The 12,489-nt window shown below is 42.7% G+C and overlaps 1 protein-coding gene across 3 annotated transcripts in view; it reads right to left on the reverse strand.

The window, feature by feature from the left end:
• Window positions 1–12,489, reverse strand: part of LOC115206628 (voltage-gated potassium channel subunit beta-1) — a 140,481-nt gene that overhangs the window by 25,861 nt on the left and 102,131 nt on the right. For all 3 annotated transcript variants that reach the window (XM_029773793.1, XM_029773792.1, XM_029773791.1), the window contains 5 exons: window positions 10,656–10,735; window positions 10,494–10,538; window positions 3,511–3,555; window positions 1,238–1,281; window positions 867–953 (listed from right to left, as the gene is read on the reverse strand). In XM_029773793.1, the coding sequence (XP_029629653.1) occupies window positions 867–953; window positions 1,238–1,281; window positions 3,511–3,555; window positions 10,494–10,538; window positions 10,656–10,735 (301 nt within the window). The remainder of the gene's footprint in view (window positions 1–866; window positions 954–1,237; window positions 1,282–3,510; window positions 3,556–10,493; window positions 10,539–10,655; window positions 10,736–12,489) is intronic.

Here is a 12,489-nt window from a genome sequence, read left to right on the forward strand (position 1 = left end):
TACAATATTTTCTTTAGGTATGTAGTGGAGTAAAAGTGGAAGTTGTCAAAAATATGATCTGTCTGTCTGTCTGTCTGTCTGTCTGTCTGTCTGTCTGTCTGTCTGTCTGTCTGTCTGTCTGTCTGTCTGTCTGTCTGTCTGTCTGTGTCACGTCCTGACCAGTAATAGGGGTTATTTGTTATTGTAGTTTGGTCAGGACATGGCAGAGCGTATTTGTTTTATGTGGTTCGGGGTGGTGGTTTGTTTAGTAGGGTATTTGATTTATGTATTCCTGGGGTTTATGGGCACTGTTCTATGTTAGTGTATTTCTATGTTCTGTCTAGTCTTTTGTATTTCTATGTTTTGTTAATTGGGGTTGGACTCTCAATTGGAGGCAGGTGTTTTCTCGTTGCCTCTGATTGAGAGTCCTATATATAGGTGTGTGTTTGTTGAGTACTTTGTGGGAGATTGTTCTGTGTATAGCTTTGTGCCTTACCAGCATGTGATTAGTCGTTGTGTTTTCTTTGTGTTTGTTTTGGTTCTCCTTCTTGTCCGTTTATAATAAAGAAGATGAGTGCACATTTCCCCGCTGCATTTTGGTCTAAATTCGACAACAACCGTTACAGTCTGTCTGTCTAAATCCTGATTCTGCTCTGTTTGTTAGCCTGGCAAAGAAAATCCACTGCTTGCATTAACTGCCTAAATGTTGCTGGACCCCAGGAAGAGTCGCTTCTGCCTTGGCAGTAGCTGATGGGGATCCTTAATAAATACAAACACAAAAAAATCAGATTTCAGTTTTTCAGACTATGAGACTAATCAACCAATTGCCCTCCTGACTTATATTGGTTGCTCGGTCCCCAATGGTGAATGTTGATAGGCTGACTCACCCTCCATGGGCGTGTTGGTGTCGGGGCGGTTTGCAAAGACCACGTCTACGTATTCCAGCTGCAACCTCTGGAGAGAGCCCTTCAGACCTGGACAGAGAGAGGAGGAAGGGAGAGAGACGAGGGGAGGGGAGGGGAGAGAGGGGAGAGGAGAAGAGGGGAGAGGAGGAGGGGAGAAGAGAAGAGGGAAGAGGAGATATCAATCAATACAGTTCACAGGGGTGAGACGGGTGAGACGGGGTGAAATAGGTGAGACAGGATGAGATAGGGTGTGTGTGTGTGTGTGTGTGTGTGTGTGTGTGTGTGTGTGTGTGTGTGTGTGTGTGTGTGTGTGTGCGTGCGTGCGTGCGTGCGTGCATGCTGTGTGGCCTTACCTTCAATAATGTGTTTCCTTGAAAGGCCTCTTTCAGTCTCTGCCCTGTGGGCACAGACAGGACAGAAGGTCAACACACTCAACTCTGTTTCTCTACTCACTGCAGATAGTCAACCTACACAGCCTTCCTGCTGTGCTCTTCTCAGTGCTTGCCCACTTGTGTGTGTTTCTGTGTGTGTGTGTTTCTGTGTGTGTGTGTTTCTGTGTGTGTGTGTTTCTGTGTGTGTGTGTGTTTCTGTGTGTGTGTGTTTCTGTGTGTGTGTGTGTGTTTCTCTGTGTGAGTGTTTCTCTCTGTGTGTGTGTGTGTGTGTGTGTGTGTGTTTCTCTGTGTGAGTGTTTCTCTGTGTGTGTGTTTCTGTGTGTGTGTGTGTTTCTGTGTGTGTGTGTGTGTGTTTCTGTGTGTGTGTGTTTCTCTGTGTGTGTGTGTGTTTCTCTGTGTGAGTGTTTCTCTATGTGTGTGTGTGTGTGTGTGTGTGTGTGTTTCTCTGTGTGAGTGTTTCTCTGTGTGTCTGTGTGTGTTTCTCTGTGTGAGTGTTTCTCTGTGTGTCTGTGTGTGTTTCTCTGTGTGAGTGTTTCTCTGTGTGTGTGTGTTTCTCTGTGTGTCTGTGTGTGTTTTATGTACAGTAATTATCTGTGAGTGAGTGTTTAGAGTCTGTGTTCCGTCAACTCCTTTCCTTCTCCTGTTGAAGGATGGAGGGATACATAGTGATGAAGGATGGAGGGATACATAGTGATGAAGGATGGAGGGATACATAGTGACGAAGGATGGAGGTATACATAGTGATGAAGGATGGAGGTATACATAGTGATGAAGGATGGAGGAATACATAGTGATGAAGGATGGAGGTATACATAGTGATGAAGGATGGAGGGATACATAGTGATGAAGGATGGATGAATACATAGTGATGAAGGATGGAGGAATACATAGTGATGAAGGATGGAGGAATACATAGTGATGAAGGATGGATGAATACATAGTGATGAAGGACGGAGGGATACATAGTGATGAAGGATGGAGGGATACATAGTGATGAAGGATGGATGAATACATAGTGATGAAGGATGGAGGAATACATAGTGATGAAGGATGGATGAATACATAGTGATGAAGGACGGAGGGATACATAGTGATGAAGGACGGAGGGATACATAGTGATGAAGGATGGAGGAATACATAGTGATGAAGGATGGATGAATACATAGTGATGAAGGACGGAGGAATTCATAGTGATGAAGGATGGAGGGATACATAGTGATGAAGGATGGAGGGATACATAGTGATGAAGGATGGAGGGATACATAGTGATGAAGGATGGATGAATACATAGTGATGAAGGATGGAGGAATACATAGTGATGAAGGACGGATGAATACATAGTGATGAAGGACGGAGGGATACATAGTGATGAAGGACGGAGGGATACATAGTGATGAAGGATGGAGGAATACATAGTGATGAAGGATGGATGAATACATAGTGATGAAGGACGGAGGAATTCATAGTGATGAAGGATGGAGGGATACATAGTGATGAAGGATGGAGGAATACATAGTGATGAAGGACGGAGGGATACATAGTGATGAAGGATGGAGGGATACATAGTGATGAAGGATGGAGGAATACATAGTGATGAAGGATGGAGGGATACATAGTGATGAAGGACGGAGGGATACATAGTGATGAAGGATGGAGGGATACATAGTGATGAAGGATGGAGGGATACATAGTGATGAAGGATGGAGGAATACATAGTGATGAAGGATGGAGGGATACATAGTGGTGAAGGATGGAGGGATACATAGTGGTGAAGGATGGAGGGATACATAGTGGTGAATGACGGAGGAATACATAGTGATGAAGGATGGAGGAATACATAGTGATGAAGGATGGAGGGATACATTGTGATGACGGATGACTGAGGGAACGTTGACGGAGGGAAGAAATAACCTACGCCTTGACCTTCATCACTACTCTCAGCTGGATGACTGCCACTGCATGTACCATGTATCTATACTGCATGTATCTAAAACCTCTGCAATGTGTGTGTGTGTGTGTGTGTGTGTGTGTGTGTGTGTGTGTGTGTGTGTGTGTGTGTGTGTGTGTGTGGTATCAGACAATGTCCCCCAGTCAGCAGAACAGGAGCGTATGACAGGATGTTAACATTAAAGAGGTACAGAAGCAGAGAAAGAAAAGTCTTGTAGGTGTTTGTGTAAAGAGCTGAGCTCTGCAGTATTTGAAACATAGTTAAGACTTTAGGAACAGGCACTTACTTTCCTCCCCAGTACAGTTTGGTAGTGATGACCAGACTTGATCGTCTAGAGAGAGAGGAAGAGGGATAGGGGGAGAGAGAGAGAGAGAGAGAGAGAGAGGAAAAAGGAGAGGGGAGAAAGAGAGAGACAGAGAGAGGAAAAGACAGAGGAAGAGGGAGAGGAAGAGAGAGAGAGAGAGAGAGTGAAAGAGAGGAGGAGACAGAAAGGAAGAGGAAGAGAGAGAGGAGAGAGAGAAATAGAAAGAGAGAAAAAGAGATGGAGAGAGAGAGAAAAAGAGAGGGAGAGAAAAAGAGAAAGAGAGAGAAAGACAGAGGAGAGAGAGATGAGAGAGAGGGAGAGAAAAACAGAGAGATGAAGAGGGAGGGAGAGAATTAGAGAGAAACGACAGTTGTCAATAGAGCGATAACAGTTATCAATAGAGAGATGACAGTTATCAATAGAGAGAAATATCAGTTATCAATAGAGAGATATCAGTTATCAATATAGAGATAACAGTTATCAATAGAGCGATAACAGTTATCAATAGAGAGATAACAGTTATCAATATAGAGATAACAGTTATCAATAGAGCGATAACAGTTAGCAATAGAGAGATAACAGTTATCAATAGAAAGATAACAGTTATCAATATAGAGATGACAGGTATCAAAGTGATTCAGAAGGCTGTTGTGTTTATCTAACTACATCATCTGACCCTCTCTCCCTCCCTTTCCCATCATTATGTCCATGTAGATTAGTGTAAATGAGTTGTGGTCTATGAGTGAAACTCCTGCTGTCCTACATTCTGTACTGCCAGACAGGAATGAGTATTTACCAGTCCCGTTACGTAATGACAAAGGGAGGGAACCAACTGCAATGACAGAACATTGTGACATAACAGCTAGGTCACATCAACAAGACAAGGAGATACAGAGAGACATAACTAAATGTATAACACACACACACACACACACACCCACACACACACACACACACACACACACACACACACACACACACACACACACAAACAAAAAGATAAACGCAACATGCAACAATTTTACTGAGTTACAGTTCATGTAAGGAAATAAGTCATTTGAAATAAATGAATTAGTCCCTAATCTATGGATTTCACATGACTGGGAACACAGATATGCATCTGTTGGTCACAGATACCTTTAAAAAAAATGTAGTCAGTATCTGGTCTCATGCAGAGCGACACATCACCTGTGCATAGAGTTGATTCAGGCTGCTGATTGCGGCCTGTGGAATGGCTGTGTGAAGTTGCTGGATATTGGCGGGAAACTGGAACACGCTGTCGTACACGTCAATCCAGATCATCCCAAACATGCTCAATGGGTGACATGTCTGGTGAGTATGCAGGACATGGAAGAACTGGGACATTTTCAGCTCACAGAAATTGTGTACAGATCCTTGCGTCATGGGGCCGTACATTATCATGCTGAAACATGAGGTGATGGCGGTGGATGAATGGCACGACAATGGGCCTCAGGATCTCATCACGGTATCTCTCTGCATTAAAATTGGCATCAATAAAATGCAATTGTGTTCATTGTCCATAGCTTATGCCTGCCCATACCATAACCCCACCGCCACTATGGGGCACTCTGTAGACACCGTTGACATCAGCAAATCGCTCGCCAACATGGCACCATACATGCTGTATGCCATCTTTTTCTTTGAAACTGGGATTCATCCGTGAAGAGCTTCTCCAGCGTGCCACCGGCTATGGAAGATGAGCATTTCCCTTCAGAAGTCGGTTACGACGCCGATCTGCAGTCAGGTCAAGACCCTGGTGAGGATGACGAGCATGCAGATGAGCTTCCCTGAGACAATTTCTGACAGTTTGTGCAGAAATTCTTCCGTTGTGCAAACCCACAGTTTCATCAGTTGACAGGGTGGCTGGTCTCAGACGATCCCGCAGGTGAAGAAGCCGGATATGGAGGTCCTGGGCTGGTGTGGTTACACGTGGTTTGCGATAGTGAGGCCAGTTCGACATATTGCCAAATTCTCTAAAACGACATTGGAGGCGGCTTATGATAGAAAAATGAACATTCAACTCTATGGCACCAGTTCTGGTGGACATTCCTGCTGTCAGCATGCCAATTTCACACTTGCTCACAACATGAGACATCTGTTGCATTTTGTTGAGTGACAAAACTACACATTTTAAAGAGGCCTTTTATTATCCCCAGCACAAGGTGCACTTCTGTAATGATCATGCTGTGTAATCAGCTTCTTGATATGCCACACCTGTCAGGTGGATGGATTATCGTGGCAAAGGAGAAATGCTCACTAACAGGGATTTAAACACATTTTTGCACAACATTTTTTGAGAAATAAGCTTTTTGTGCGTATGGAACATTTCTGGGACATTTTATTTCAGCTCATGAAACACGGGACCAACACTTTACATGTTGCGTTTATATTTTTGTTCAGTGTATATAACACACACACACACACACACACAAGCATGAATAGACTGTTGCATATGCCAATTTTCAAAATAGCTAGCAAAGCTTTTTTAATTAATGGGATTCTCTCCATAGGGGGAGCCTGGGCAACCGAAATGTCTGAACTTTTCCAACAGTCTGACTGTGAACATTTGTGAGAAAACCAAATTAAGGGAGACATAAATACTTTAAAAAAAATAAACAAAAGAAAACTGATGATGCAATATGAAAAGAAGTGGTTGGAGGAGATTTTTTTTTTATTTTTATTTTATTTCACCTTTATTTAACCAGGTAGGCAAGTTGAGAACAAGTTCTCATTTACAATTGCGACCTGGCCAAGATAAAGCAAAGCAGTTCGACAACATACAAAAACACAGAGTTACACATGGAGTAAAACAACATACAATCAATGATGCAGTAGAAAAAAAATAAGACTATATACAATGTGAGCAAATGATGTGAGATAATGGAGGTAAAGGCAAAAAAATGCCATAAAACCAAATTTTACAGCCTCATTATGTATTACTGTATATTTTATTATGTTACTTTCTTTTCTTTTTTACTTTCGTTTATTTAGTATTTATTTTCTTAACTTTATTTTCTTAAAACTGCATTGTTGGTTAAAGGGCTTGTAAAAGTAAGCATTTCACCTGTTGTATTCGGCGCATGTGACTAATAAAATTGATTTGATGATTTGATTTTGCTTGATTAAGGGTGAATTGGTGTGTGAGAGATATATTATGTATAACCTACCTAAAAGCAAGACATCACTATGTGCACAGGTACGATCAGGGATATTTCCTCTGTGTATTGAAACAGGTACGATCAGGGATATTTCCTCTGTGTATTGAAACAGGTACAATCAGGGATATTTCCTCTGTGTATTGAAACAGGTACGATCAGGGATATTTCCTCTGTGTATTGAAACAGGTACGATCAGGGATATTTCCACTGTGTATTGAAACAGGTACGATCAGGGATATTTCCTCTGTGTATTGAAACAGGTACGATCAGGGATATTGCCTCTGTGTATTGAAACAGGTACGATCAGGGATATTTCCTCTGTGTATTGAAACAGGTACGATCAGGGATATTTCCTCTGTGTATTGAAACAGGTACGATCAGGGATATTTCCTCTGTGTATTGAAACAGGTACGATCAGGGATATTTCCTCTGCGTATTGAAACAGGTACGATCAGGGATATTTCCTCTGCGTATTGAAACAGGTCAGATCAGGGATATTTCCTCTGCGTATTGAAACAGGTCAGATCAGGGATATTGTCTCTGCTTATTGAAACAGGTAAGATCAGGGATATTTCCTCTGCGTATTGAAACAGGTACGATCAGGGATATTTCCTCTGCTTATTGAAACAGGTAAGATCAGGGATATTTCCTCTGCGTATTGAAACAGGTCAGATCAGGGATATTGCCTCTGCTTATTGAAACAGCTAAGATCAGGGATATTTCCTCTGCGTATTGAAACAGGTACGATCAGGGATATTTCCTCTGCTTATTGAAACAGGTAAGATCAGGGATATTTCCTCTGCGTATTGAAACAGGTCAGATCAGGGATATTGCCTCTGCTTATTGAAACAGGTAAGATCAGGGATATTTCCTCTGCGTATTGAAACAGGTACGATCAGGGATATTTCCTCTGCGTATTGAAACAGGTACGATCAGGGATATTTCCTCTGCTTATTGAAACAGGTACGATCAGGGATATTTCCTCTGCGTATTGAAACAGGTACGATCAGGGATATTTCCTCTGCGTATTGAAACAGGTACGATCAGGGATATTTCCTCTGCTTATTGAAACAGGTACGATCAGGGATATTTCCTCTGCGTATTGAAACAGGTACGATCAGGGATATTTCCTCTGCTTATTGAAACAGGTACGATCAGGGATATTTCCTCTGCTTATTGAAACAGGTACGATCAGGGATATTTCCTCTGCTTATTGAAACAGGTACGATCAGGGATATTGCCTCTGCGTATTGAAACAGGTAAGATCAGGGATATTGCCTCTGCGTATTGAAACAGGTCGGTATTGTGGTGAAATTGAAGACGAAAGACCATGTGACTATTGTGACCTCGGAGAAATAGAGAATGAAACTCATTTCATCCTCTATTGCCCTTTCTACCATTATGTGGCTGAGCGATGAGGAGAAACTGAAATGGTTGTTTTTCCATCGTGTATTTCCGTTTGCTGAATTTTTAAATAAAGCCTGGAATAAAAGAAAAAGGCAAATTATAATTAAATAGTAAAAAATATTTTGCTCCAGATATAGCAAAGGGCATGTATGTATATTCTGTAGATTGTGTGTAGGCCTTTACCTGAATCTTCTCTGTGTGCCAGACCGGGTTAAAACGCCTTCCGTTTTATTTTTCTGTATGTATTTATTTGTATTCTTTTTACTGCTATAATTATCGCTATTATGTAGAGATGTATTTTTCACTCTTTATGCACAGAACACCAGAAGAATTATCACTGAATTACCACTGTGAGTCATTTTAATATTTGTTTATGTTGCCATTTTTCCCATAAGGGATGGATTGTCGAGTAGCAATTTGACACAAAAATAAATAAATTCAATCATTCACTCTATATAAACACAAAGAGGTACAGAGGCACACAAACGCACACAGAAAGGCATGGCACAGGCACTTATATACAGATGGAACACTCATACAGGCACTTAGGGGTTAATGGTCAAATGTTAAGTAGGGGTCAGTGGTCTGACGTAAAGGTAGTGGTCAGTGGTCTAATGTTAAGTAGGGGTCAGTGGTCTAATGTTAAGTAAGGGTCAGTGGTCTAATGTTAAGTAAGGGTCAATGGTCTAATGTTAAATAGGGGTCAGTGGTCTAATCTTAAGTAGGGGTCAATGGTCTAATGTTAAATAGGGGTCAGTGGTCTAATGTTAAGTAGTGGTCAGTGGTCTAATGTTAAGTAGGGGTCAGTGGTCTGATGTTAAGTAAGGGTCAATGGTCTAATGTTAAATAGGGGTCAGTGGTCTAATCTTAAGTAGGGGTCAATGGTCTAATGTTAAATAGGGGTCAGTGGTCTAATGTTAAGTAGTGGTCAGTGGTCTAATGTTAAGTAGGGGTCAGTGGTCTGACGTAAAGGTAGTGGTCAGTGGTCTAATCTTAAGTAGGGGTCAATGGTCTAATGTTAAGTAGGGGTCAATGGTCTAATGTTAAATAGGGGTCAATGGTCTAATGTTAAGTAGGGGTCAGTGGTCTAATGTTAAGTAAGGGTCAATGGTCTGATGTTAAGTAAGGGTCAGTGGTCTAATGTTAAGTAGTGGTCAGTGGTCTAATGTTAAGTAGTGGTCAGTGGTCTAATGTTAAGTGGTGGTCAGTGGTCTAATGTTAAGTGGTGGTCAGTGGTCTAAGGTTAAGTGGTGGTCAGTGGTCTAATGTTAAGTGGTGGTCAGTGGTCTAATGTTAAGTAGGGGTCAGTGGTCTAATGTTAAGTAGGGGTTAATGGTCTGACGTAAAGATAGTGGTCAGTGGTCTAATGTTAAGTAGGGGTCAGTGGTCTAATGTTAAGTAGTGGTCAGTGGTCTGATGTTAAGTAAGGGTCAGTGGTCTAATGTTAAGTAGTGGTCAGTGGTCTAATGTTAAGTAGTGGTCAGTGGTCTAATGTTAAGTGGTGGTCAGTGGTCTAATGTTAAGTGGTGGTCAGTGGTCTAATGTTAAGTGGTGGTCAGTGGTCTAATGTTAAGTGGTGGTCAGTGGTCTAATGTTAAGTAGGGGTCAGTGGTCTAATGTTAAGTAGTGGTCAGTGGTCTAATGTTAAGTAAGGGTCAATGGTCTGATGTTAAGTAGTGGTCAGTGGTCTGATGTAAAGGTATTGGTTAGTGGTCTGATGTTAAGTAGTGGTCAGTGGTCTAATGTTAAGTAAGGGTTTATGGTGTGAGGATCCCTTTTGATGTTCCTGGGGTCTAATTGGGGGGAATGTTTATTATGGGGCACTTTATAGTGGGATAAGATCAGTTACCCCCATTGGGAAACAGACTGCTTATGTAACAGATTTACTGAGAGGAACTGCAGGGGAAGGGAGGAAGTGTGTGAAGGGAGGAAGTGAGTGTGAATCTCTGTTGGAGTCTCTTCATCTTCTCACCCCCCTTTCCTCTAGCCCTGCTGCTTCTCTCTAAACTTCAGTTCTTTGTGTAAGCAACTGTCAACTCCTTCACAGAAAGAGCATGTCAATCAATAATGAAAGTTTGAAGGAAAACCAATTCTTCAAAAGGAGAAAACCTCTATCTCTTCCTGGCCCTACCATGGAACTCTCAGCGGCTTCCAGCCTTCTGGAAGCATCTGCCAGTCAACATGGTTACAGAGACAGGAAGTGCTTAAGTGAATCTGGTTTTGAGGTGGAGTTTAGGAAAACAAAACTGCTGACAAGACACACACACACACACACACACACACACACACACACACACACACACACACACACACACACACACACACACACACACACACACACACACACACACACACACACACACACACAGTGTGGCCTACCTCCAGGACTTCTTTTTGATGATATTACCCAATATGGCTTCAGCTCTGAAAAGCAATGCAAGAAAGTATCAGAACTCCTCTCAGTGCTCAGTATCACATAGCTGATCATCACTAGCTATTACAGTGAAGTGATATAAAGAGTTTTACTACATCCTGACTCACTTTCCAGCAGCGTACACCTCCGCTGTGTCAAACAGATTGACCCCATTCTCATACGCTATGGTCATCAACTGCTCGGCCACCTGGGAAAACACACAAGGGTCAGAGGTCAAAGATGTCACACACACACACACACACACACACACACACACACACACATCACACTCAACACTTAACATACACACACAGACACACATTCTCATCGTCATCGTCGTTATCTTCATCAGATGTAGGAACCCCTGGTTAATCCCATCTATCTAACATCATAATGCTGTTTGGTTGGTAGAAACACTATTTATGTCTGGCTCTGCTCCTCCTCTCAGTTCCACTGTCTTCCTTCTCTCTTCCAGGATACTGTAGACAGTGTTTCTAGTCTGCTTCTATAGTTGTCCGTCTCTAGAGAGCTGAGCTGTTCCTCTCTCCAGTGTGTTTGTGTGTCAGCGCAGCAGGCTGAGGCAGCAGTCTTTACAGTGATTCATCCAGACTGCAGATCATACATCATCAGGCTGAATTGTTCCCAGATTTAATTCCCTTTATAGTGCGCTTATTGCAATGAGGCTGTAAGTGAATTTGCTATAATTTCCCACTGCAGCGGTGTGAGAGCAAATGTGTGTGTGTCTCTTTGTGAGACTGGGAGTGTGAGTGTCTACGTGTGAGACTGGGAGTGTGTGTGTCTGTGTGTGAGACTGAGAGTGTGTCTGTGTGTGAGACTGAGGGTGTGTCTGTGTGTGAGACAGAGTGTGTGTGTGTCTGTGTGTGAAGCGTTGCCACTAACAGAGTTCGCTAATCCAATCTCCTCTACCCCGCTGAGGATCTGTCCGTCAACTCTCTTAAACATTATCTCTGCGGCTAGAAGTTAGGCAAGGATCCAAACCCTGGTGTGTGAGTGTGTGTGTGTGAGTGTGTGTGCATGAGAGCGGACGATCCAACCCGTCGGATGAAAGAGGAGAGAGGGATTAAAAATAAATAAAACAGAGGAATGGAACTGAAACACTGGCTGCTCAGAATGGAGCTGGAACACTGGCTGCTCAGAATGGATCTGGAACACTGGCTGCTCAGAATGTAGCTGGAACACTGGCTGCTCAGAATGTAGCTGGAACACTGGCCGCTCAGAATGGAGCTGGAACACTGGCTGCTCAGAATGGAGCTGGAACTCTGGCTGCTCAGAATGGAGCTGGAACACTGGCCGCTCAGAATGGAGCTGGAACACTGGCTGCTCAGAATGGAGCTGGAACACTGGCTGCTCAGAATGGAGCTGGAACACTGGCCGCTCAGAATGGAGCTGGAACACTGGCTGCTCAGAATGACTGGTGACAGAAGTCAGCTAATCTCAAAGTGGTTGCAATAGAGCAGGGACAATATACTGTGAAATTAAACCCTGATTGATGGATGATTGACAGAGAGACAGAAAGATAAAGAGAGGAATAGAGACAGGGAGAGAGCTACTTAGAGAGAGGTGAAGAAGGACATGGAGAGAGATATTGTCCTTTTTTAATGTTCCTAAAAACCACCCAAGGGGAAAACTGTGGCCTTCAGCACTAGGTCAATGAGCTTATCTATAAAGTGAAATATGACCTTCTCTGGTATAACGCAGCAGAGAGAGAGAGAGGGTTGCACTTCTGTTTATTATCTACTTCACTTGCTTTGGCAATGTCAACATATGTTTCCCATGCCAGTAAAGCCCTTAAATTGAATTGAATTGTATTGATAGAGAGGAGGAGAGGAAGAGTGTGATGGAAGGATGAGTTTCAGAGAGAAGAAGAGGCTAATTGAACGAGAGGGAAAGGGAGAAGAGAGCAGTACAGAAACAAGGAGACGTTAGGAGAAAAGGAGAGAG

This window comes from Salmo trutta, chromosome 13, assembly GCF_901001165.1.
Source record: "Salmo trutta chromosome 13, fSalTru1.1, whole genome shotgun sequence".
In the NCBI taxonomy this organism is placed as follows: Eukaryota; Metazoa; Chordata; class Actinopteri; order Salmoniformes; family Salmonidae; genus Salmo; species Salmo trutta.